The sequence below is a fragment of the Zophobas morio genome, unplaced genomic scaffold (assembly GCF_036711695.1).
Source record: "Zophobas morio isolate AGI-343-1 ecotype UQ-CSIRO unplaced genomic scaffold, CSIRO_AGI_Zmor_V1 ptg000021l, whole genome shotgun sequence".
In the NCBI taxonomy this organism is placed as follows: Eukaryota; Metazoa; Arthropoda; class Insecta; order Coleoptera; family Tenebrionidae; genus Zophobas; species Zophobas morio.
In genome coordinates, this window is record NW_026972126.1 from 25609488 (window position 1) to 25637232 (window position 27745).

At 29.1% G+C, this 27745-nt stretch overlaps 1 protein-coding gene across 4 annotated transcripts in view; it reads left to right on the forward strand.

The window, feature by feature from the left end:
* Window positions 1–27745, forward strand: part of F (forked) — a 94309-nt gene that overhangs the window by 50649 nt on the left and 15915 nt on the right. For all 4 annotated transcript variants that reach the window (XM_064059858.1, XM_064059859.1, XM_064059861.1 and 1 more), the window contains exons 3-8: window positions 1748–1931; window positions 9542–9724; window positions 9780–9884; window positions 10137–10306; window positions 10357–10502; window positions 19014–19622. In XM_064059858.1, the coding sequence (XP_063915928.1) occupies window positions 1748–1931; window positions 9542–9724; window positions 9780–9884; window positions 10137–10306; window positions 10357–10502; window positions 19014–19622 (1397 nt within the window). The remainder of the gene's footprint in view (window positions 1–1747; window positions 1932–9541; window positions 9725–9779; window positions 9885–10136; window positions 10307–10356; window positions 10503–19013; window positions 19623–27745) is intronic.

Sequence of the window (27745 nt, forward strand, 5' to 3'; positions counted from 1 at the left end):
TGATTGTTCAATTTTTCCATTTTCGAATTCTCGATTTTTCAATTTCTCGATTCTCCAATTTTTCATCGATTTTTTCATTTTTCGACCTTTCGATTTTCCGAATTCTTACTTTTTCACTTTTTTAATTTTTACATATCAAATTTATCAATTTTTCGATTTTTATCTTTCTATTTCTCGACTTTTCAATTTCTAACTTTTGATTTTTCGGTTTTTCGATTTTTAAACTTCTCAGATTTTTCATTGTTTGCGAATTTTTGATATTTCAATTTCTCGATTTTCCAATTTTTCGAATCTTTGACTTGTTAATATGTTAATTTTTCAGTTTTTTAAATTTTTGATTTTTCGATTTTTCAATTTTTAGATTTCCCAATTTTTCAAGTTGTCGATGTTTTAATTTTTCAGCATTTCAATTTCTAGATTTTGAAATTTTTCGATTTTTTGATGTTTCTATTCTCGATCCTACGATTTCTCGGTTTTTCAAGTTTTCGATTTCTCAAGTTTTCAATATTTCAATTGTAGAACATTTCAATTTGTGGATTTTCCAATTTTTCGATGTTTAATTTTTGATTTTTCGGATTTTTTGCCTTGTCAGAATAGGAGTTTTCAGTTTCTCAATTTTTGAATTTATCGGTTTTTAAATTTTTTTAATTTCTCGTATTTCGATTTTTTTATATTTGTAAGACCCACAACTGACCCGGAAATAACCGGCATTCAGGCAAGACTTCTATCATTACGGGTATTAAGACCTAGTAATGATATGCATTGATTATTACTATTAACTACATTTTATTTCTTTATTTATTTATTTCTTGAAATGAATTAAAATCGCCATAAATTCAGACGTTTAAAAATTCTCAATAAATTGTCATTCATTCATGCTGCGGTTTGACCGAAAAACCGTCATTCAAATCTGCCTACGTTGCATTACAAAATCACAAAGTCATTTTCCGATTATTCCAATCCAGCCACTTTTTGCCTAATCGCTCGTTTCTCAGCAAACGGCAATGAAGAAATAAATACTTCCTACAGAATGCAGTCCACTAACAACAATTATTTGTTTTCTTTGAAAAACCGCCGCAAAAACCTTGCCTAAGTACCAACTAAACCCATTACGTCGACTTTTATTCCTCCGAGCCAATCCAGCGCGACCTTTCCAACAATTTTTCTTCTTTCACAAGGAAACGAATTCGTTTTTGCTTTAGAAAATTACGCAAACAAAATCGAAAGTCCCACAACCAAAACACCACGAATTCTTGCGTTTCTTCTAATATCTTCTAACAGTACTTAAACCGCGACATCTGCCATCAATCGCGCAATTCTCGTTCACGCGCTGACCTCCTTGTCAAAGGTACAAACAGGTTCATTTTTGCGCAAGGAAACGCCTTTCTAAAAAATGGCAAGCCTAGAAAATAATAGAACCTGTTGCGACACTGCCCACGGTTTTCGGGACAGGTGCTCGAGCGCACGGCCGAGAGCTCTTGCGCGCCGAAAAATGCGCTAAGTACGGATTGCGTAAATCCTCCAATTACGCGGCACCTATACTTGTAATTACGTTGTAAAATAAAGTCATATATTGATTAGTAGTTGTTTCGCAAAGCCAACCTTCTAAGCGGCGCTTTCGACCGTGCAGTTGCATTAATTAATATCGTTTACTTCCATAATGGCAAGTGTCGAAACGGAATCTTGAGGAAATCTTCGAAATGTCAAAACTGGTGGCGTTTCTTCACAAGTTGTTCGATTGTTTTAGTGCCAATACGCAGATGGACAATGACGTCACGCCGGTGTACCTAGCGGCGCAGGAGGGTCACCTGGACGTGCTCAAGTTCCTGGTTCTGGAGGCCGGGGGGTCGCTGTATGTGCGAGCCAAGGACGGGATGGCTCCCATACATGCGGCGTCGCAGATGGGATGCCTTAACTGTGTCAAGTGGATGGTGAGTAGTTGTGGTGGAGGGGGATTGAGGCGATTTTGTTTATATACTTTTGTGAACGACGTGTGTTAGTGAGGTGTAAGTGTACCAAAGTTTACAGTTAAAAATTACTGCCAATTTTTTTATTATTATTTATTTTTTTTACTTTTTTGAACTTTCGATTTCTTCTATTTTTTTAAAGTGTACGTCATTTTCTGTAATCAGTCTTATTTGGGCAAGTACTAGCTAAGATGAGACTGATTTTGGCAAATAACATATCTTCCAAGGAAATAGAGGGTGGGTGGGCGGTACTAGTCCTTGATAAGATAAGACTGCTTTTGGCCAGTGACCTCCTCTCTAAGAAAATTGAGGTGTTCATAAAATTTTAAACAGGTTGCCAACTTGTCAAAAAAATAACAAACATTAAAAATCGAAAGATCGTGAAATCGGAACATCAGAAAACTGACAAATGCTAAACAATGAAAAATCTCAAAACTGAAATATCGAAAAATTCAGGAATCCAAGAAATGAAGAATAGAAAAAGTGCAAAATCAAAAGAACGATTAATCGAGAAATTGAAAAATCCACAAATTTAATCGAAAAACTGGAAATTGATAAACTGAAAAAGTCGAAAAACTGCAGAATAAAAAAGTGAAAAATCCGAAAATTGATATATTAAATATTCAAAAATTTACCACCCTGCCTTAAAACGCCTGGAAGATTTCAAAGTATTCTATGTTGCAATTTCAAAGTTAAACTGTAAAATGTTATCAAATTTGATTTTTTTGCCAAAAATTTGGATGCGTTAACCTGAGCTGACCCGCCATGACCTCACAAGCATCAGGTCACCGCTCTGAGTACTGTATAAATTCTTTAGACCATTTTTTTTAAACATTTAGGTAGGCTATTTTCAACAAGACGGGACTACAGCGCATTCGCCTAGGACCACAATAACAACATAAATAATAATTGAGAGATGTTGAGGCAGGTGATATCTTAATAAAAAAATAAAAAAGGTTTTCCAAGGAGGACTCTTTTACAAATTATGTTGGACTTTAATTATTTAAATTTAATTTTTCGATATTTTGATGCTTTAATTTCTCGATCTTTCAATTTTTCGATTTTTTAACTTGTTTTCGATTTTTCAATATATTGATTCTTCAATTTTTCAGTTTTTGACTTCGATTTTGGGTAATTTCGACTTCTTAATTTTTCGATTTTTCGACTCCTGGACTTTTTCGTCGATTTCTTTTGATGTTTCGTTTTTCGACGTTTCAGTTTTTCAATTTTTTGATGTTTGAATTTTCAATTGGTCAATTTTTTTGGAATTTTTCAGTTTCTCGATTTTTCAATTTTTCGATTGTTCAATTTTCCCATTCGATTTTTCAAATTTTGAATTTAGCTGTTTTTCGATTTTTGGAATTTTTGATTTTCCGATTGTTTAATTTTTAGGTTTATCAATCTTTCAATTCTCGACGTTTCCAAAGTTCCGATTTCTCGATTGATCGATTTTTCGGTTTTTCGACTTTTTGATTTTAGATTGTCGGGTTTTTAAGTTTTTTGATTCTTGAATTTCTTGATTTTTCAAATTTCCGAGTTCTCGATTTTGTTATTTTTCGAATTCTCAATTGTCCGATGTTTCGAGTTTTCAATTTTTCAATTTTTGAGGTTTCTAAATTTCCGATTTTTCGATTTCTCAATTTCTCGATAAACGATTTTTTGGTTTTACAACTTTTTGATTTCTCGATGTCTCGACTTTTCGATGCTTCAGTTTTTCAGTTTTTCAGGTTTCTAATATTTTTCCGGTTTTAGATTTTTCGACTTCTCGATTCTCGATTTTTTACTTTTTCGATCTTTAAAGAGTAGATTTTTCAATTTTTCGATGCTCCAATTTCAAGTATTTTTTTTCATTTCTTCAATTTTTTTCGATTTTTCAATTTTTCGATATTAAAGTTTTGGAATTTTGCAATATTTCGATTCTTCAGTTTTTCGATTTTCCGATTTTTTGTTTTTTGGACTTTTTTTTGATCTTTCGATTTCTGTATTCTTCAATATTTTAATTTTTCAATTTTTTAAATTTTGCGATTTTTCGACTCTTTAGTTTCCCGTTCTTTTGATGTTTCGTCCCCCGATGTTTCAGTTTTTTCAGTTTTCGATGTTTGGATTTTTCAATTTGCCGATTTTTCGTTATTTCAGCTTTGTAATTTTTCAATTTTTCAATTCCTCGTTTTATCGAAACATTCATGTTTCAATTTTTCGAATATATTCAACTTCTCGATTTTTTTATTTTTATTCTCGATTTCTTAATTTTTGACTTTTCAATTTTGGGCCGTTTCGATTTTTTGACCACTCGACTTTTTTTCGATTTTTGATTTTTCGGTGTTTCGATTATTCAATTTTCTGATTTTTCATTTTTTGAATTTCAAATTTTTCAACTTTTGACGTTTCTAAAATTTCGAGTTTTCAATTTCTCGATTAATCGATTTTCCGTTTTTTCGACTTTTTGATTTTTCGACTTCTCGGCTTTAGATTTTACGGTTTTTGAATTTTGTGATTATTCAATTATTTGATTCCCCAATTTTTCAATTTTTGTGGTTTCTAAATTTGATTTTTTTCGATTTCTTAATTTGTCGATTAATCGATTTTTTGGGCTTACGATTTTTTGACTTCTCAACTTTTTGATGCTTTTTTCAATTCTTCAATTTTTCGGTTTTTTAAATATTCGATTTTCCGATTTTTCGAATTTTCGGTGTTTAAAATTCTTCAATTCCTTGATTCGTCAAATTTTCAATTTCTCGATTTTTTCATTTTTCGAGTTCTCAAATTTCCGATGTTTCAGTTTTACGACTTCTTAATTTTTTTTTAATTTTTCAATTTTTCAATTTTTGAGGTGTCTGAAATTCAGTTTTTTCGATTTCTCAACTTTTCGATGCTTCAATTTTTCCATTTTTAAATTTTAGATTTTGATGGCCCGATTTCTCGATTTTTCAGTTTTTCGATTCTTCATTTTTCGATTTTTTCAATTTTGGATTTTGCAATTTTTCAACTTTTAACATTTCTGATTTTCCGCTTGTTCAAATTTTACATTTTAAAATTTTTCAATTTCTCAATTTCTCGATTAACCGATTTTCAAGTTTTTCAACTTCTCAGTTTTAGAATTTTCGGTTTTTCAATTTTTCGATTCTTCAGATTTTCAATTTCCCGATTTACTCATTTTTCGAGTTCTCAATTTTCCGATGTTTCAGTTTTTCGTTCTTCGATTTTTCGATTTTTCAGGTTTTTGATTTTTCAATTTTTCGATTTTTCAAATTTCAAATTTTTTAAATTTTTTGATATTTCGATTTCTCGGTTTTTCAGTTTTTTTAATTCTCCAATTCCTTGATTCCTCAAATTTTCGAGTTCTCAATTTTTTTATTTTTCGAGTTCTCAATCTCCGACGTTTCAGTTTTACAATTTTTCAATTTTGTTATTTTAAAATTTTTCAATTTTTCAGGTTACTAAATTCCAGTTTTTTCGATTTCTCAATTTGTCGATGAATCGATTTTTTGGTTTTAGGACTTTTTGATTTTTCGACTTCTCGATTTCTCAAATTTTTGATGCTTTTTTGAATTCTTCAATTTTTCGGTTTTTTAAATATTCGATTTTCCGACTTTTCGAATTCTTCGTGTTTCAAATTTTCGATGTTTCAGTCTTGGGATTTTTCAACTTTTCGATTTCTCGATCTTTTACTTTTTCCATTTTAAAATTTTAGATTTTTAAGTTTTTCGATTTTTTTAAACTCCAATTTCCCAATTTTTCAGTTTTTCAATTCCTCGATTTTTTAAATTTTGGATTTTGCAATTTTTCAACTTTTAAAATGTTTGATTTTTCGAATTTTCAGGTTTTTGATTTTTGAATTTTTCGGTTTTTTAAATTTTCGATTTTTGGACTTTTCGATATCTCTTTTTTTCGATGTTTCAATTTTGGGATTTTTAAATTTTTTGATTTTTCGATTCCCTGATTTTTTATTTTTTCCATTTTTAAATTTTAGATTTTTCAATTTTTCGATTATTTTGTGCCCCGATTTCTCGATTTTTCAGCTTCTTGATTCTTTAATTTTCCAATTTTTAACATTTTTGATTTTTCGATTGTTCAAATTTTAGATTTTTAAATTTTTCGATTTCTCAATTTATGGACTAATCGATTTTTTGGTTTTAGGACTTTTTGATTTTTCGACTTCTCGATTTCTCAACTTTTTGATGCTTTTTCAATTCTTCAATTTTTCAATTTTTTTGTTTTTTAAATATTCGATTTTCCGACTTTTCGAATTCTCCGTATTTCAATTTTTCGATGTTTCAGTTTTGGGATTTTTCAACTTTTTCTCGATCTTTTACTTTTGCCATTTTAAAATTTTAAATTTTTCAATTTTTCGATTTTTTTAAGCTCCAATTTCCCAATTTTTCCGTTTTTCAATTTTTCAATTTTTTAAATTTTGGATTTTACAATTTTTCAACTTTTAAAATTTTTGATTTTCGACTTTTCAATTTTCGATTCTTTAGATTCTTGATTCTTCAGATTTTAGATTTCCCGATTTTTTCATTCTTTGTGTTTATCAATTTTCCGATGTTTCAGTTTTTCAATTCTTCGATATTTCAGGTGTTTGATTTTTGAATTTTTCGGTTTTTTAAATTTTCGATTTTTGGACTTTTCGATAATATTTCGGTTTTCTGATTTTTCGATGTTTCAATTTTGGGATTTTTTAATTTTTTGATTTTTCGATTCCCTGATTTTTTGTTTTCTATTTTTAAATTTTAGATTTTTCAATTTTTCGATTTTTTTGTGCTCCGATTTCTTGATTTTTCAATTTTTTGATGCTTCAGTTTTCCAATTTTTAGCATTTTTGATTTTTCGATTTTAGATTTTTAAATTTTTCATTTCTTCAAGCTTCCGATTTGTAATTTGTCGTTTGTTCCGATTTTATAATTTTTTGTTTTTCAATTTGTTTTATTCAATTTTTTGAATTGCAGTTTTTCGTTTCAGGTTCTTATTTTCATTATTTTTACAAAAATTTGATTTTGCAACGTTTCGATTTTATAATTTTGTTTTTCAAGGCGAAATTTTTCAGTTTTTGGATTTATCAACTTTTCGATTTTTTAATTTTTCTTTTTTTCCATTTTAGATTTTTCAAATTCTCGATTTTGAATGTCAAAATCATTTTAAATTTGTAATAATAGTTACAATTTCTAAAATTTTTATTTTTTCAATTTTGCGATTTTAAAATTTTTCCATTTTTCGTTTATTTCACTCTAACAGTTTTTCGACTTTAGAATTAGAATTTATCAATTTCACAATTTTTTACGCGTTCGCATTTTTTTTTTTTTTTGGATGCATTATTTTTTTCGATTTTTTAGTGTCTAGTTTTTTGTTTTTCATTGTTTTGATTTTTGTTTCTTCAGTTCTTCGATTTGCAATTTTCCGATTGTAAACTTTTTTGATTTTGAAATTTTTGGTTTTTGGAATTTTTCGATTTGACTTTCTCGGCTTATCTTTTTTAACTTTTCGCGATTTTTAATTTGTCATTTCTTTTTTTTTCTTTGTTTTACCAGTCATTCGATTTTTCAAATTTTTGTTTTTCAGTTTTAATTTTCGCAGTTTTTCGTTCAATTTATAAATTTTGCAATTTTTTAATTTTTCTTTTCTTCAAATTTTCGAGTTGCAATTTTTCGTTTGATCCGATTTTCTAGTTTTTTGTTTTTTAAATTTGTGTTTTCAATTTTTCGTTTCTTCAATGTTTCGATTTGCAATTTTTTGTTTTAAGTTTTTATTCATTATTTTTACAAAAATTCGATTTTTCAACGGTTCGATTTTACAATTTTGTTTTTCAATGTGACATTTTTCAGTTTTGGGATTTTTCAATTTTTGAATTTTTGAATTTTTAATTTTTCGTTTTTATAATTTAAGTTATTCAGTTTCTCGATTTTTCAATTTCTCGTTTCTTCAATGTTCTCAATTTTCATTTTAAATATGTAAAAATAATTATAAAAAATTTTTACTTTTTCAATTTTACGATTTCAGAATTTTTCCATTTTTCAATTGAAAAAGTTTTTCATTAATTCGATTTTTCAATTTTTCAATTTCTCAGATTCTCATTTTTTTTTGTATTTTCTATGTTTAAGTTTTTGGATTTTCCTATTTTTCTTCGCTTTGTCCATTTTTTGTGTTTTGTTTTACAGAATTATCACTTTTTGGATATTTCAATTTTAGAATTTTTCAATTTTTCTAGTGTTCATTTTAAATTTGTAATAATAGTTATAATTTCTAAAATTTTACTTTTTCAATTTTGCGATTTTAAAATTTTTCCATTTTTCGTTTATTTCACTCTAACAGTTTTTCGACTTTAGAATTTTGGCGATTCTACAATTTTTCACTTTTACATTTTTTTACGCTTTCGCATTTTTTTTTTAATTTTTGGATGCATTATTTTTTTCGATTTTTTAGTGTCTAGTTTTCTGTTTTTCATTGTTTTGGATTTTGTTTCTTCAGTTCTTTGATTTGCAATTTTTCGATTGTAAACTTTCTTAATTTTTCAATTTTTTTATGCTTCAGTTTTGCAATTTTTAACATTTTTGGTTTTTCGATTTTAGATTTTTAAATTTTTGGATTTCTCAATTTCTCGATTAATCGATTTTCTGGTTTTTCGACTTTTTGATTTTTCGATTTCCCGATTTTTCATTTTTCGAGTTCTCAATTTTCCGATGTTTCAGTTTCTCAATTCTTCAATTATTTAGATTTTTCATTTTTCAAATTTTCGGTGTTTTAAATTTTCGGTCTTCGGTCTTTTCGATTTCTCGATTTTTCAATTTGTTTTTGACTTTTCGATTTTTCAATTATTCGACATTTCTATTTCCAATTTTTCGAATTTTTAAATTTTATTACTTCCTAAGTTCTTCCTAAAGTATTTTCAGTCTACAAGAGTTCCATCGACTTTAATGATCACAGACATTTTGAATTTCACTTTTCTTTGAAATAAAATTGTTGTTATTTTTTGTCTCCCCTGTATTCTTAACTAAACCCATCCGGACGGTTTTACGTCCATTGCAACTTTTTATTGTCGTGTTCTTCTCAAAATATTTCCACTCTAATTTTTAACTAACCATTAAAAAATTACTTCAAACTTAACAGTTTTATTAAATTATTGACAATTGATTTATTTCGCTTAACTATTAATTGCTGTTAAAACATCACTTAACTATCATCCGTTTTATTTCTACGGCTAAAAATTAATTAGAGCATTACTTAAACTGTTACCTAACTATTTTCACTAATTCAAACATTAAAAAAAATATGGGTAACTTTGTTAGCTTCACTGGTAAAAATATCAGTTATAGTTAATCAACGGTGGCAACATTTTGAACCACCCGGAACCTATCACTCGTATAAATATAACTTTTATGGTTTCAGTTATTATTGTTGATAATCCCGGTAGTTTGGTTAATCAATATTAATTAAAGCGGCGAGGTGTTAAATTTGCATGACCCATATATTTATCAAACCAATTAACTTATTTGCCAAATATCACATTATTTCAACTAGAGTAGTTATAAACAACGGTTAAATCTCCAATTCTTGCTACAATGTAGCTTTTTAACCGCCAGATCCAGGAACAAAGCGTCGACCCCAACCTGAGAGACGGCGACGGCGCCACCCCCTTGCACTTCGCCGCCTCCAGAGGCCACCTCGAGACCGTCCGCTGGCTGCTCAAGCACGGCGCTCGCCTCTCCCTCGACAAGTACGGCAAGAGCCCCATCAACGACGCCGCCGAAAACCAGCAAGTCGAGGTAAACATCTGCGAAAGCCAAGTTTAACGACAAGTTGAGTTATCGTCCTTTCCAGTGTTTGAACGTCCTGGTGCAGCACGGAACCACTCCGGACTACAAGGAAGGCGAGCGGTCGTCCAAATCGTGCTCTTGCACTCGCAAAAGTGAACAATTGAAAAGGGTGAGTGCGTTTATATAACCGATAATCAACAAAATAGACTTCAAGCTTTAATTCGATCAATTAATAGTAACGAGCGATTATTAGAAAATATTCTAATGGTACCGTTCGGTTTTGAAACCGCAATTATAACCCGGAGAAATTGGTCCGATTTTGCTAAAACTAAACAGTTCGTTCGACATCTCCGCCATGGTGGGTTGTAGTGTAGCACTTTGGGGTAGGCGGAAGTACTGAGGAAGCGCTTGTCGGTTGCAGGGCAACAGCGTGGGCAGCGACTGCTCTACCTGCAAGCCGGTGCAGAGCAACGAGAATAATAATTCCGAGCCGTTCTACCTCCACCCGCCCTTGAACTCCAGGTCTATGGAGGCGCCGCACGCCCCCCAGGATGGCCTCTACATCAATCCGATGAACACGCACAGGCACAGGTGATCTATTAATGTTGGCGTTATCTCGTGTTCGATTGATTCGGTTGCAGCGCGTCGAGTGGCTCGGAAAGCAGTTCGAACGAGAGCGTCAACGGGGAGTCGTTCTATTTGCACAACCCGGAGGAGGTTATCTACAATAGAGTGAAGGATTTGTTCGAGGCGGCGCCGCAGAGGCAGCCTCTCTCTGCCCTCACAGGTGAGTCGAGGGATGAGGCGAAATTTTTGATCTTCTCCAAGGCACCTCTGAAAATTAAACTATAATAATAAATCAACAATTGGTCGAACTTCCCTTGTCTCTGAAGTGCAGCCCAACATTTCCGCTTCTTTGAAAAATTCTAAAATTTGTTTGTTTTTTTTTCTAACCAGCGACGTAAATAACACTCTCTCATCGTTTTTGAGATGAATTTTTCAATTATTCAATTTTAAATTTTTTTGTTTCTTCAGTTTTTTCCATCTGTGATTTTTCAATTTTTTATTTTTTAGTTTTTTCTTTTGCAATTTTTCGATTTACATATAATTTCTCGAGTTTTCAAATTTTTGATTTTTCATTTCTTCAATTTTTCATTTTTTTGTTGTTTTTTCATTTTTAAATTTTTCAGTTTTCGATTTTACGTTTTCTGATATGTCTGTCTAAATCGATATTTTGTTTTTGTAAGTGAACGTCAAATTGACAAAGAATTTTTTTACACCCGTGTAAAATTTTTATCCTAAACATCGAGATTTTTGCGAAAAAATCAAAATTGTGTAACAATTTTTGAATTTTCCGATTTTTCAAGTTTCGATTTCTCAATTCTTCGATATTTCAGTTTTGGAATTTTTCAGTTTATTGATTCTTCAATTTTTCAATTTTTTTTTTGTGTTTCAATCTTGGGATTTTCCAATTTTTCTTTGATTTGAATTCTCGATTTGATTTATTGAGATTCTGATGTTGCAATTTTTCGATTTTTCGATAGTTCGATTTTTCAGTTTTTTCTCGAACCTAGACTTGTGAATTTAATCATGTTTCATTGAAATGGTCGGTCATATTTTGAACACCTTGTATAATTTTTCAATTTTAAAATTTTTATATTTTGCAATTTTTCGATTTGGGTTTTTCGAGTTTTCAATTTTTAATTATTCGATTTGTAATTTTTCGTTTCTTTTTTTATGTTCTTTATTTTTTCAATTATTCGTTTTTTCAGTGTTGCGATATTATAACATTTTGCTTTTCAATTTGTCATTTTTTTTTCAGTTTTTAGATCTTTTTAGTTTTTTTATTTAAAGTTTCTCAAGTTTTCGATTTTTAATTTTTCGTTTCGATTGTTCATTTTGTTTATTTTTATAATTTTTCGATTTTGCAATGTTCCGATTTTTTTTTTCAATTTTTTGTTTTTTCAATTTTACAACTCTTCAAGTGTTCATTTTAAATTTTTCAGTTTTTCGATTTTCCAATTTTTGGATGTTTCAGTTTTTAGATTTAGCAATCTTTCGATTTGAGATTTCAATGTTCAACTTATAATTTTTCAGTTTTACGGTTTTTTATCTTCTGATTTTATAATTGTTCTTTTCTTCAATGTGAAATTTTTAAATTTTTCGTTTTTTCGACTCAAAATTTCTTAATTTTTCGTTTTTTTCAATTTTTGATTTTTCAATTTCTCGTTTCTTCAATTTTCTTAATTATCATTTTAAATATGTAAAAATAATTATCGTGTTCAAAAATTTTTACTTTTTCAAATACACGATTTCAGAATTTTTCCATTTTTCAATTATTGGATTTTAAAAGTTTTTCATGAATTCGATTTTTCAATTTCCCAGATTCATTCTCAATTTTTTTTTGCATTTTCTATGTTTCAGTTTTGGGATTTTCCAATTTTTCTACGATTTGTCAATTTTTTGGGTTTTGTTTTACGGAATTATCACTTTTTGGATATTTCAATTTTAGAATTTGTCAATATTTCGTTTCTTAAATTTTTGTACTTTTCGTTTTTTCGATTTCTCAATGTCTGCTTTTTCGATTATTCAATTTTTCGATTTTTTAAATTTTAGATTTATCGATTTTTCAGTTTTTCGATTATTCCAGTTTTCGATTTTTCAGTTTCCCGATCTTTTAACTTTTCGATTTTTCGACTTTTTAAATTTCAGATTTTTTGATTTGTCAATCTTTCCATTTTTCGACTTTTGATTTTTCAGTTCTTAATAATTTAGATTTTTCGATTTCTCAATTTTTCGACTTTTTACTATTTCGATTTTTTGATTTTTCAGTTTTTCCATTTATCGATTTTTTTAATGTTTTGATTTCTCAATCTTTCGACTTTTGGACTTATCGGCTTTACAATTTTTCGATTTTTTAAATTTTAGACTTTTCGATTTTTCAATTTTTCATTTTTTTTGGTGTTTCGATTTATCGATTTTTCAGTTTTTCGATTCTTCCAGTTTTCGATTTCTCAGTTTCCCTATCTTTTAACTTTTCGATTTTTCGACTTTTTAAATTTCAGATTTTTTGATTTTTCAATTTTTCCATTTTTCGACTTTTGATTTTTCAATTCTTAATAATTTAGATTTTTCGATTTCTCAATTTTTCGACTTTTTACTATTTCGATTTTTTGATTTTTCAGTTTTTCCATTTATCGATTTTTTTAATGTTTTGATTTCTCAATCTTTCGACTTTTGGACTTATCAGTTTTACAATTTTTCGATTTTTTAAATTTTAGACTTTTCGATTTTTTAATTTTTCATTTTTTTGGTGTTTCGATTTATCGATTTTTCAGTTTTTCGATTCTTCCAGTTTTCGATTTCTCAGTTTCCCGATCTTTTAACTTTTCGATTTTTCGACTTTTTAAATTTCAGATTTTTTGATTTTTCAATTTTTCCATTTTTCGACTTTTGATTTTTCAATTCTTAATAATTTAGATTTTTCGATTTCTCAATTTTTCGACTTTTTACTTTTTCGATTTTTTGATTTTTCAGTTTTTCCATTTATCGATTTTTTTAATGTTTTGATTTCTCAATCTTTCGACTTTTGGACTTATCGGTTTTACAATTTTTCGAATTTTTAAATTTTAGACTTTTCGATTTTTTAATTTTTCATTTTTTTGGTGTTTCGATTTATCGATTTTTCAGTTTTTCGATTCTTCCAGTTTTCGATTTCTCAGTTTCCCGATCTTTTAACTTTTCGATTTTTCGACTTTTTAAATTTCAGATTTTTTGATTTTTCAATTTTTCCATTTTTCGACTTTTGATTTTTCAATTCTTAATAATTTAGATTTTTCGATTTCTCAATTTTTCGACTTTTTACTTTTTCGATTTTTTGATTTTTCAGTTTTTCCATTTATCGATTTTTTTAATGTTTTGATTTCTCAATCTTTCGACTTTTGGACTTATCGGTTTTACAATTTTTCGAATTTTTAAATTTTAGACTTTTCGTTTTTTCAATTTTTCATTTTTTTGGGTGTTTCGATTTATCGATTTTTCAGTTTTTCGATTCTTCCAGTTTTCGATTTCTCAGTTTCCCGATCTTTTAACTTTTCGTTTTTCGACTTTTTAAATTTCAGATTTTTTGATTTTTCAATTTTTCCATTTTTCGACTTTTGATTTTTCAATTCTTAATAATTTAGATTTTTCGATTTTTTACTATTTCGATTTTTTGATTTTTCAGTTTTTCCATTTATCGATTTTTTTAATGTTTTGATTTCTCAATCTTTCGACTTTTGGACTTATCAGTTTTACAATTTTTCGATTTTTTAAATTTTAGACTTTTCGATTTTTTAATTTTTCATTTTTTTGGTGTTTCGATTTATCGATTTTTCAGTTTTTCGATTCTTCCAGTTTTCGATTTCTCAGTTTCCCGATCTTTTAACTTTTCGATTTTTCGACTTTTTAAATTTCAGATTTTTTGATTTTTCAATTTTTCCATTTTTCGACTTTTGATTTTTCAATTCTTAATAATTTAGATTTTTCGATTTCTCAATTTTTCGACTTTTTACTTTTTCGATTTTTTGATTTTTCAGTTTTTCCATTTATCGATTTTTTTAATGTTTTGATTTCTCAATCTTTCGACTTTTGGACTTATCGGTTTTACAATTTTTCGAATTTTTAAATTTTAGACTTTTCGTTTTTTCAATTTTTCATTTTTTTGGGTGTTTCGATTTATCGATTTTTCAGTTTTTCGATTCTTCCAGTTTTCGATTTCTCAGTTTCCCGATCTTTTAACTTTTCGTTTTTCGACTTTTTAAATTTCAGATTTTTTGATTTTTCAATTTTTCCATTTTTCGACTTTTGATTTTTCAATTCTTAATAATTTAGATTTTTCGATTTTTTACTTTTTCGATTTTTTGATTTTTCAGTTTTTCCATTTATCGATTGTTTTAATGTTTTGATTTCTCAATCTTTCCACTTTTGGGCTTATCGGTTTTACAATTTTTCTATTTCTAAAATTTTTGATTTTTCAATTTTTCATTTTTTTGGTGTTTCGATTTCTCGATTTTTCAGTTTTTCGATTCTTTCAGTTTTCGATTTCTCAGTTTCCCGATCTTCTACCTTTTCGATTTTTCGACTTTTTAAATTTTAGATTTTTTGATTTTTCAATTTTTCCATTTTTCGATTTTTGAGTTTTCAGTTCTTAATAATTTAGATTTTTCGATTTCACAATTTCTCGATTTTTTACTTTTTCGATTTTTTGATTTTTCAGTTTTTCCATTTATCGATTTTTTTAATGTTTTGATTTCTCAATCTTTCGACTTTTGGACTTATCGGTTTTTTCAATTTTCCCGTCTTTAAATTTTTTAATTTTTCAATCTATCGAATTTTAGCCATTTCGATTTCTCTACTTTTCATATTTCAATTTCTCGATGATTTTTTGACGTTTCAATTTTTCGACTTTTCGGCTTTTCGATTTTTCGTCTTTTCAACTTTTCGATTTTTCGTTTTCCCAATTTTTCGATTTTCCAGCTTTTGGACATTTTAATTTTGTGTTTTTTATTTCTTAATTTTTCCATTTTCCTATTCTTAACTTTTTCGATTTTTTAATTTCTCAATGTTATAATTTTTAAATTTTTTTGAACTCGATTTATCGAGATTCTGATGTTTTCAATTTTTCGTTTGTTCGATTTCTCGACAGTTTTTAGAATTTTCAGTTTTTTCTCGACTCTAGACTTACGAATTTTTTAAACACTTTGTATAATTTTTCCATTTTACAATTTCTCGATTTTCAATTTGTCGTTTCTTCTTTTATTTGTTTTTCCAGTTATTCGATTTTTCAATTTACTGTTTTTTCAATTATAACTTCTTCAGTTTTCCGTTTCAATTTTGCTGGAGTTTTAATTTTTAATTTTTCGATTTTTTAATTTTTCATTTCTTCAAGCTTCCGATTTGTAATTTGTCGTCTGTTCCGATTTTATAATTTTTTGTTTTTCAATTTGTTTTCTTCAATTTTTTGAATTGCAATTTTTCGTTTCAGGTTCTTATTTTCATTATTTTTACAAAAATTCGATTTTGCAACGTTTCGATTTTATAATTTTGTTTTTCAAGGCGAAATTTTTCAGTTTTTGGATTTATCAACTTTTCGATTTTTTAATTTTTCGTTTTTCCCACTTTAGATTTTTCAAATTCTGGATTTTGAATGTCAAAATCATTTTAAATTTGTAATAATAGTTACAATTTCTAAAATTTTTACTTTTTTAATTTTGCGATTTTAAAATGTTTACATTTTTCGTTTATTTCACTCTAACAGTTTTTCGACTTTAGAATTTTGGCGATTCTACAATTTTTCAATTTCACATTTTTTTACGCTTTCGCATTTTTTTGAAATTTTTGGATGCATTAATTTTTTCGATCTTTTAGTGTCTAGTTTTTTATTTTTCATTGTTTTGATTTTTGTTTCTTCAGTTCTTCGATTTGCAATTTTTCGATTGTAAACTTTTTTGATTTTGAAATTTTTGGTTTTTGGAATTTTTTGATTTGACTTTCTCGGGTTATCTTTTTTAACTTTTCTCGATTTTCAATTTGTCATTTCTTTTTTTTTTCTTTGTTTTACCAGTCATTCGATTTTTCAAATTTTTGTTTTTCAGTTTTAATTTTTGCAGTTTTTCGTTCAATTTATAGATTTTGCATTTTTTTAATTTTTCTTTTCTTCAAATTTTCGAGTTGCAATTTTTCGTTTGTTCCGATTTTCTAGTTTTTTGTTTTTTAAATGTGTGTTTTCAATTTTTCGTTTCTTCAATGTTTCGATTTGCAATTTTTTGTTTCAAGTTTTTATTCATTATTTTTACAAAAATTCGATTTTTCAACGGTTCGATTTTACAATTTTGTTTTTCAATGTGAAATTTTTCAGTTTTGGGATTTTTCAATTTTTCAATTTTTAATTTTTCGTTTTTTCAATTTTAGATTATTCAGTTTCTCGATTTTTCAATTTTTCGTTTCTTCAATTTTCTCAATTTTCATTTTAAATATGTAAAAATAATTATCAAAAATTTTTACTTTTTCAATTTTACGATTTCAAAATTTTTTCATTTTTCAATTAAAAAAGTTTTTCATTAATTCGGTTTTTCAATTTTTCAATTTCTCAGATTCTCATTTTTTTTTGTATTTTCTATTTTCAGTTTTTGGATTTTCCTATTTTTCTTCGCTTTGTCCATTTTTTGTGTTTTGTTATACAGAATTATCACTTTTTGGATATTTCAATTTTAGAATTTTTCAATTTTTCTGGTGTTCATTTTAAATTTGTAATAATAGTTATAATTTCTAAAATTTTACTTTTTCAATTTTGCGATTTTAAAATTTTTCCATTTTTCGTGTATTTCACTCTAACAGTTTTTCGACTTTAGAATTTTGGCGATTCTACAATTTTTCACTTTTACAATTTTTTATGCTTTCGCATTTTTTTTTTATTTTTGGATGCATTAATGTTTTCGATCTTTTAGTGTCTAGTTTTTTATTTTTCATTGTTTTGATTTTTGTTTCTTCAGTTCTTCGATTTGCAATTTTTCGATTGTAAACTTTTTTGATTTTGAAATTTTTCGTTTTTGGAATTTTTGGATTTGAGTTTCTCGGGTTATCTTTTTTAACTTTTCTCGATTTTCAGTTTGTCATTTCTTTTTTTTTCTTTGTTTTTCCAGTCATTCGATTTTTCAAATTTTTGTTTTAATTTTTGCAGTTTTTCGTTCAATTTATAGATTTTGCAATTTTTTAATTTTTCTTTTCTTCAAATTTTCGAGTTGCAATTTTTCGTTTGTTCCGATTTTCTAATGTTTTGTTTTTTAAATTTGTGTTTTCAATTTTTCGTTTCTTCAATGTATCGATTTGCAATTTTTTGTTTCAGGTTTTTATTTTCATTATTTTTACAAAAATTCGATTTTTCAACGTTTCGATTTTATAATTTTGTTTTTCAATGTGAAATATTTCAGTTGTGGGATTTTTCAATTTTTCGATTTTTCAATTTTTGAATTTTTAATTTTTCGTTTCTTCAATTTTTGGTTTTCAGTTTTTCTAGTTTTCATTTTCAGTTTGTAATAATAGTTGCTTTTACTTTTTGAATTTCACAATTTTAGAATTATTCCATTTTTACAGCTTTCGACTTTACAATTTTGACGATTTTACAATTTTTGGGTTTTCCAGTTTTTCGATTTTTCAATTTTTTCCGATTTTTTAGTTTCTCGACTTTGCAATTTTCCGAATCAAAAAGTGAAAAAATTGAATAAACAAAAAAATATAATATGAAAATTTTGAAACATCTAAAAATTGGAAAATAAGACTTGAAAAATTGAAAAAACGAGAAATTCAAAAACTGAAACATTAAAAATTGAGAAACCTAAAAATCGAAAACACGAAATGTGTATTGTAAGAAAAAAAGGAATCGGAAAATCGGACAAGTGGAAATCCAAAAATTGTAAAATTGAAAAATTTAAAAACTGCAAAATCGAGGAATTGCAAATTGAAAAATTGAATAAAAAATTATAAAATCAAAAAAATTACAATGAAAAATAAAAGAAAGGAAAAAACGAAAAATTGATGTAAAATCCAGAAAGTGAAAATTAAAAGTCGGGAAAACGAAAAATAAAAATCAAAAACTTGAAAAATTGAACAATCGAAAAATTATAAAACCGAAAGAAACATTGAAAAAAGATAAAAAAATATAAAACCGAAAAATTGCGGAATAAAATCGAGAAAATAAAAATTAAAAAAACGGAAAAATGAAAAATAAAAATTAAGAATTTGAGAAATTGAGGAAACGAAAAATTGTAAAAATCGAAAAATTAAAAGTTGACAACCTGAAAAATTGAAAAAGAAAAACTATAATTCCAAAATTTGGAAGTCGAGAAATTGAAAAAAAGTTAAATTGAAAAAACGAAAAATTATGAAATCAAAAAATTCTAAAATCTAAGAAAAAAAAAACGAAAAATCCTTATATCAAAGATTTTCGAAATTTCACAAATTCATACGTCACAAGTGCAGGAGTATCTTATTTTATAAAATTTAAAAAAAATTGTAAATTTTAGAGATGACGTTATCCCATTGGCGTTGTACATATGATTTGATAACAATCGGTCTAGTAGTTTCGGAGATTATGTGTCTAACAATTTCCTAGAACAATAAAATTCCCCGTTTAACCTTAAACAACCCACAATCCTCTCCATCTTCCATCGTTTTCCCATGCCCCAGCCGTGAAATCCTCCCCCCCCTCCCCCAGCCCACCCATTGTCCGCGCCGCACTAAAACCGTTCTCTGTCCCCAGTAAAAGTGGAAGTGCACTCCAGCAGCAGCGGAGCCGGGTCAGACGAGAACCTCTCCTCCTCAGACCTGTCCGAGCGCTCCGGCGACCACGAGCACGACTACGAAGACATCTACCTCGTCCGCGAGGAGTCGTCCAAGAAGCCCGACAAGCAGTCCAACATTCGCTCCCGTTCCCGCGACAGCGGCTCCCACAGCCGTTCGGGCTCGGCGAGCTCCTCCAACTCGGGCTGCAATGTGGTGGTCAAGCTCAACGGCGCCGCCCCCAAGAAGTCCAACGAGTTCCTGCCCAAGCCGCAGAAGTACGAGAAGAAGAGCAAGAGCCCGGACTCGTCGGCCGCCTCCAGCGCGTCCAACGACGACGACGGCGACAAGGCCAAGCTGGCGCAGCGGCACTCGATGCCGCCCAAGACCGCCGGCGGCGGCAAGGCGCTGAAGCGGGTGACGTCGGGGCCGGGCGACATCTGCCCGCCGCCGCCGCCGCCTCCACCGCCGGTGGAGCGCAGGGAGGAGGACGAGCCGCGCGGCGCCGAGGTGGTGGAGATCGTGGAGGAGCCGACGCTGAAGCCGTCGGAGGTGGCCAAGGGGAAGACGAAGACGATGGCGGCGTTGAGTGAGTGATGGGGATTTTTTTTCGGGACAATGGTTGAGGTTACATCCGTGATGTGCGGGAAGCACGGATTAGCGATGTCATGATTTTTATCGCCAATCGGATGGATCGAAAGTAAACAATGCCGACAATGTTTATCAAATCGGGTTTTGATTTACGCAGAAATAACGTTCTTTTTGATTTTTTTTATCGCTGTTTCGTCACGTTGTTATCTACATCGAGTTCAGTCATTGTTTAGGCGGAAAGGCAGTTCATTGTGCGCGACAAATTACATTGGTTTATGCTGGTAAAAAGAAAATCGTAAGTAGAATATACATTTTTGATAGGATTTTTGGAAATTTCAAAAAATTTTCACTTTTAAAAAAGTTGTCTAAAAATTGTGAAAAAATTCAGGGACGTAGATCTCGACGTGCTGATTCCAAAAATATTGCGTGTTGATAGTCACGGAGCAACATTTTCGAAAGAATCGGCACGAAATGCGAATTTTTGAAAATTTCTAAAAATTTCGATATTTCAACGGTCGATTCCGGAAAAACGCTTGCACCTATCAAAGAAACGATGCCGGAAGTGAGTTCTAGAGCTCGAAATCTACAAGAAAATGTGTTTAGTCAAGTTTCGAAAATGTCAAAAATTTGCCGAAATTTGAAGGGGTGACCATTGAAAAATTTTCACTTTTAAAAAAGTTGTCTAAAAATTGTGAAAAAATTCAGGGACGTAGAACTCGACGTGCTGATTCCAAAAATAGTGCGTGTTGATGGTCACGGAGCAACATTTTCGAAAAAATCGGTACGAAATGCTAATCTTTGGAAATTTCTAAAAATTTCGATATTTCAACGGTCGATTCCGGAAAAACGGTTGCATTTATCAAACAAACGAGGCCGGAAGTGAGTTCTAGAGCTCGAAATATACGAGAAAATGTGTTTAGTAAAGTTTCGAAAATGTCAAAATTTTGCCGAAATTAGAAGAAGGGGGGACCATTGAAAAATTTTCACTTTTAAAAAAGTTGTCTAAAAATTGTGAAAAAATTCAGAAACGTAGATCTCGACATGCCGATTCCAAAAATATAGCGTGTTGATTGTCACGGAGCAACATTTTCGAAAGAATTGGCACGAAATGCGAATTTTTGAAAATTTCTAAAAATTTCGATATTTCAACGGTCGATTCCGGAAAAACGGTTGCGTAAAGAATTTTTTATACATCCGTGTTAAATTCTTATGCTAGACATCGAAAATTTTGAGAAAAAATCAAAATTGTATAAATATTTTTAGATTTCTCAATTTTTCGAATTTTCAATTTTTCGACTTTTCGATTTCTCGATTTGTCAATGTCTCAATTTTTGATATTTCAGTTTTGGAATTTTTCAGTGTTTTGATTCTTCAATTTTTCAATTTCAGTTTTTCGGTGTTTCAGTTTTGGGATTTTCCAATTTTCTTCAAGTTTTCAATTTTTTGAATTTTATTTTACCGAATTGTCAATTTTTCGATTTTTCAATTTCTCAATTTTTGGATTTTTAAATTTTTTTGAATTCTCGATTTGTCGATTTATAGATTCTGATGGTTCAATTTATTTATTTCTCGATAGTTCGAACCTAGACTTTAATGTATCATTGAGTTAGTCCGTCATTTTTTGAACACCTGTATAATTTTTCCACATCACGAGTTTTAGATTTTGCAATTTTTCGATTTGAGTTTTTCGAATTTTCGATTTTTAATTTTTCGATTTGCAATTTTTCGTTTCGACTGTTCAATTTCTTCATTTTTACAATTTTTCGATTTTTTAATTTTTTGTTTTCCAATTTCAATTCTTTTAATTTTTTCTTTCATCAATTTTTCGATTGCGATTTTGCAATTTTTCATTTTCTTTTTCTTCAATTTTACAACTCAAGTTTTCATTTTAAAATTTTTCAGTTTTTGATTTTCCAATTTTTTGATGTTCCAGTTTTTACATTTAGCAATTTTTTGGTTTGCGTTTTCACGAGTTTTCAATCTTTCGGTTGCAGTTATTAAACAAACGATGCCCGAAGTGAGTTCTCGAGCTCGAAATCTACGAGAAAATGTGTTTAGTTAAGTTTCGAAAATGTCAAAAATTTGCCGAAATTTGAAGAAGGGGGGACCATTGAAAAATGTTCACTTTTAAAAAAGTGGTCTAAAAATTGCGAAAAAATTCAGGGACGTAAATCTCGACATGCTGATTCCAAAAATATAACGTGTTGGTGGTCACGGAGCAACATTTTCGAAAGAATCGGTAGGAAATCCGAATTTTTGAAAATTTCTAAAAATTTCGATATTTCAACGGTCGATTCCGGAAAAACGGTTGCGTAAAGAATTTTTTATACATCCGTGTTAAATTTTTATGCTAGACATCGAAAATTTTGAGAAAAAATCAAAATTGTATAAATATTTTTAGATTTCTCAATTTTTCGAATTTTCGATTTTTCGGCTTTTCGATTTCTCGATTTGTCAATGTCTCAATTTTTGATATTTCAGTTTTGGAATTTTTCAGTGTTTTGATTCTTCAATTTTTCAATTTCAGTTTTTCGGTGTTTCAGTTTTGGGATTTTCCAATGTTCTTCAAGTTTTCAATTTTTTGAATTTTATTTTACCGAATTATCAATTTTTCGATTTTTCAATTTCTCAATTTTTCGATTTTTAAATTTTTTTGAATTCTCGATTTGTCGATTTATAGATTCTGATGGTTCAATTTTTTTAGTTCTCGATAGTTCGAACCTAGACTTTAATGTATCATTGAGTTAGTCCGTCATTTTTTGAACACCTGTATAATTTTTCCATTTCACAAGTTTTAGATTTTGCAATTTTTCGATTTGAGTTTTTCGAATTTTCAATTTTTCGTTTCGATTGTTCAATTTCTTCATTTTTACAATTTTTCGATTTTTTAATTTTTTGTTTTCCAATTTCAATTCTTTTCATTTTTTCTTTCATCAATTTTTCGATTGCGATTTTGCAATTTTTCATTTTCTTTTTCTTCAATTTTACAACTCATTTTAAAATTTTTCAGTTTTTAGATTTTCCAATTTTTTGATGTTCCAGTTTTTACATTTAGCAATTTTTTGGTTTGCGTTTTCACGAGTTTTCAATCTTTCGGTTGCAGTTATTAAACAAACGATGCCCGAAGTGAGTTCTCGAGCTCGAAATCTACGAGAAAATGTGTTTAGTTAAGTTTCGAAAATGTCAAAAATTTGCCGAAATTTGAAGAAGGGGGGACCATTGAGACAATTTCACTTTTAAAAAAGTTGTCTAAAAATTGTGAAAAAAATCAGGGACGTAAATCTCGACATGCTGATTCCAAAAATATAGCGTGTTGGTGGTCACGGAGCAACATTTTCGAAAGAATCGGTAGAAAATGCGAATTTTTGAAGATTTCTAAAAATTTCGATATTTCAACGATCGATTCCGGAAAAACGGTTGCGTAAAGAATTTTTTATACATCCGTGTTAAATTTTTATGCTAGACATCGAAAATTTTGAGAAAAAATCAAAATTGTATAAATATTTTTAGATTTCTCAATTTTTCGAATTTTCGGTTTTTCGGCTTTTCGATTTCTCGATTTGTCAATGTCTCAATTTTTGATATTTCAGTTTTGGAATTTTTCAGTGTTTTGATTCTTCAATTTTTCAATTTCAGTTTTTCGGTGTTTCAGTCTTGGGATTTTCCAATTTTCTTCAAGTTTTCAATTTTTTGAATTTTATTTTACCGAATTATCAATTTTTCGATTTTTCAATTTCTCAATTTTTCGATTTTTAAATTTTTTTGAATTCTCGATTTGTCGATGTATAGATTCTGATGGTTCAATTTTTTTATTTCTCGATAGTTCGAACCTAGACTTTAATGTATAATTGAGTTAGTCCGTCATTTTTTGAACACCTGTATAATTTTTCCATTTCACGAGTTTTAGATTTTGCAATTTTTCGATTTGAGTTTTTCGAATTTTCAATTTTTAATTTTTCGATTTGCAACTTTTCGTTTCGATTGTTCAATTTCTTCACTTTTACAATTTTTCGATTTTTTAATTTTTTGTTTTCCAATTTCAATTCTTTTCATTTTTTCTTTCATCAATTTTTCGATTGCGATTTTGCAATTTTTCATTTTCTTTTTCTTCAATTTTACAACTCAAGTTTTCATTTTAAAATTTTTCAGTTTTTGATTTTCAAGTTTTTTGATGTTCCAGTTTTTACATTTAGCAATTTTTTGGTTTGCGTTTTCACGAGTTTTCAATCTTTCGGTTGCAGTTATTAAACAAACGATGCCCGAAGTGAGTTCTCGAGCTCGAAATCTACGAGAAAATGTGTTTAGTTAAGTTTCGAAAATGTCAACAATTTGCCGAAATTTGAAGAAGGGGGGACCATTGAAACAATTTCACTTTTAAAAAAGTTGTCTAAAAATTGCGAAAAAATTCAGGTACGTAAATCTCGACATGCTGATTCCAAAAATATAGCGTGTTGGTGGTCACGGAGCAACATTTTCGAAAGAATCGGTAGGAAATCCGAATTTTTGAAAATTTCTAAAAATTTCGATATTTCAACGGTCGATTCCGGAAAAACGGTTGCGTAAAGAATTTTTTATACATCCGTGTTAAATTTTTATGCTAGACATCGAAAATTTTGAGAAAAAATCAAAATTGTATAAATATTTTTAGATTTCTCAATTTTTCGAATTTTCGATTTTTCGGCTTTTCGATTTTTCGATTTGTCAACTTTCGATGTCCCAATTTTTGATATTTTAGTTTTGGAATTTTTCAGTGTTTTGATTCTTCAATTTTTCAATTTCAGTTTTTCGGTGTTTCAGTTTTGGGATTTTAAATTTTCTTCAAGTTTTCAATTTTTTGAATTTTATTTTACCGAATTATCAATTTTTCGGTTTTTCAATTTCTCAATTTTTCGATTTTTCAATTTTTTTGAATTCTCGATTTGTCGATTTATAGATTCTGATGGTTCAATTTTTTTATTTCTCGATAGTTCGAACCTAGACTTTAATGTATCATTGAGTTAGTCCGTCATTTTTTGAACACCTGTATAATTTTTCCATTTCACAAGTTTTAGATTTTGCAATTTTTCGATTTGAGTTTTTCGAATTTTCAATTTTTCGATTTGCAATTTTTCGTTTCGACTGTTCAATTTCTTCATTTTTACAATTTTTCGATTTTTTAATTTTTTGTTTGCCAATTTCAATTCTTGTAATTTTTTCTTTCATCAATTTTTCGATTGCGATTTTGCAATTTTTCATTTTCTTTTTCTTCAATTTTACAACTCAAGTTTTCATTTTAAAATTTTTCAGTTTTTGATTTTCCAATTTTTTGATGTTCCAGTTTTTACATTTAGCAATTTTTTGGTTTGCGTTTTCACGAGTTTTCAATCTTTCGGTTGCAGTTATTAAACAAACGATGCCCGAAGTGAGTTCTAGAGCTCGAAATCTACGAGAAAATGTGTTTAGTTAAGTTTCGAAAATGTCAAAAATTTGCCGAAATTTGAAGAAGGGGGACCATTGGAAAAATTTCACTTTTAAAAAAGTTGTCTAAAAATTGCGAAAAAATTCAGGTACGTAAATCTCGACATGCTGATTCCAAAAATATAGCGTGTTGATGGTCACGGAGCAACATTTTCGAAAGAATCGGTAGGAAATCCGAATTTTTGAAAATTTCTAAAAATTTCGATATTTCAACGGTCGGTTCCGGAAAAACGGTTGCGTAAAGAATTTTTTATACATCCGTGTTAAATTTTTATGCTAGACATCGAAAATTTTGAGAAAAAAACAACATTGTATAAATATTTTTAGATTTCTCAATTTTTCGAATTTTCGATTTTTCGGCTTTTCGATTTTTCGATTTTTCGATTTGTCAACTTTCGATGTCTCAATTTTTGATATTTCAGTTTTGGAATTTTTCAGTGTTTTGATTCTTCAATTTTTCAATTTCAGTTTTTCGGTGTTTCAGTTTTGGGATTTTCCAATTTTCTTCAAGTTTTCAATTTTTTGAATTTTATTTTACCGAATTATCAATTTTTCGATTTTTCAATTTCTCAATTTTTCGATTTTTAAATTTTTTTTAATTCTCGATTTGTCGATTTATAGATTCTGATGGTTCAATTTTTTATTTCTCGATAGTTCGAACCTAGACTTTAATGTATCATTGAGTTAGACCGTCATTTTTTGAACACCTGTATAATTTTTCCATTTCACGAGTTTTAGATTTTGCAATTTTTCGATTTGAGTTTTTCGAATTTTCAATTTTTAATTTTTCGATTTGCAATTTTTCGTTTCGATTGTTCAATTTCTTCATTTTTACAATTTTTCGATTTTTTAATTTTTTGTTTTCCAATTTCAATTCTTTTCATTTTTTCTTTCATCAATTTTTCGATTGCGATTTTGCAATTTTTCGTTTTCTTTTCTTCAATTTTACAACTCAAGTTTTCATTTTGAAATTTTTCAGTTTTTAGATTTTCCAATTTTTTGATGTTCCAGTTTTTACATTTAGCAATTTTTTGGTTTGCGTTTTCACGAGTTTTCAATCTTTCGGTTGCAGTTATTAAACAAACGATGCCCGAAGTGAGTTCTCGAGCTCGAAATCTACGAGAAAATGTATTTAGTTAAGTGTCGAAAATGTCAAAAATTTGCCAAAATTTGAAGAAGGGGGGACCATTGAAAAATTTTCACTTTTAAAAAAGTTGTCTAAAAATTGTGAAAAAATTCAGAGACGTAGATTTCGACATGCTGATTCCAAAAATATAGCGTGTTGATGGTCACGGAGCAACATTTTCGAAAGAATCGGTTGGAAATGCGAATTTTTGAAAATTTCTAAAAATTTCGATATTTCAACGGTCGATTCCGGAAAAACGGTTGCAGTTATCAAAGAAAGGAGGCCGGGAGTGAGTTCTAGAGCTCGAAATCTACAAGAAAATGTGTTTAGTTAAATTTCGAAAATGTCAAAAATTTACCGAAATTTGAAAAAGGGGGGACCATTGAAAAATTTTCACTTTTAAAAAAGTTGTCTAAAAATTGTGAAAAAATTCAAAGATGTAGATCTCGACATGCTGATTCCAAAAATATAGCGTGTTGATGGTCACGGAGCAACATTTTCGAAAGAATCGGTACGAAAGGCGAATTTTTTGAAATTTCTAAAAATTTCGATATTCAACCGTCGATTCCGGAAAAATGGTTGCAGTTATCAAAGAAACGAGGCCGGAAGTGAGTTCAAGAGCTCTAAATCTACGGGAAAATGTATTTCGTTAAGTTTCGAAAATGTCAAAATTTTGTAGAAATTTGAAGGAGGGACCACTGAAAAATTTTCACTTTCAAAAAAGTTGTCAAAAAATTGTGAAAAAATTCAGGGGCATAGATCTCGACATGCTGCTTCCAAAAATATAGCGTGTTGATGGTCACGGAGCAACATTTTCGAAAGAATCGGTAGAAAATGCGAATTTTTTTAAATTTCTAAAAATTTCGATATTTCAACAGTTGATTCCGGAAAAACGATTACAGTTATCAAAGAAACGAGGCCGGAAGTGAGTTCTAGAGCTCGAAATATACGAGAAAATGTATTTAGTTAAGTTTCGAAAATGTCAAAAATTTACCGAAATTTGAGGAAGGGGGGACCATCGAAAAATTTTCAGTTTTAAAAAAGTTATCTGAAAATTGTGAAAAAATTCAGGGACGTAGATCTCGACATGCTGATTCCAAAAATATAGTGTGTTGATGGTCACGATGCAACATTTTCCAAAGAATCGCTATGAAATGCAATTTTTTGAAAATTTCTAAAAATTTCGATATTTCAACGGTCGATTCCGGAAAAACGGTTGAAGTTATCAAAGAAACGATGCCGGAAGTGAGTTCTAGAGATGGAAATATACAAGAAAATGAATTTAGTTAAGTTTCAAAAAGGTCAAGAATTTGCCGAAATTTGAAGAAGGGGAAAATTTTCACTTTTAAAAAAATTGTCCAAAAATTGCGGAAAAATTCAGAGACGTAGATCTCGAGATGCTGCTTCCAAAAATATAGCGTGTTTATGTTCATCGCGCAAGATTTTCAAAATGTTCAGGTTTAAAATCAAATTTTTAAAAAATTCCACAAATTTCAATATTTCAACGGACGATTCTGGAAAAACGGTTGAATTTGTAG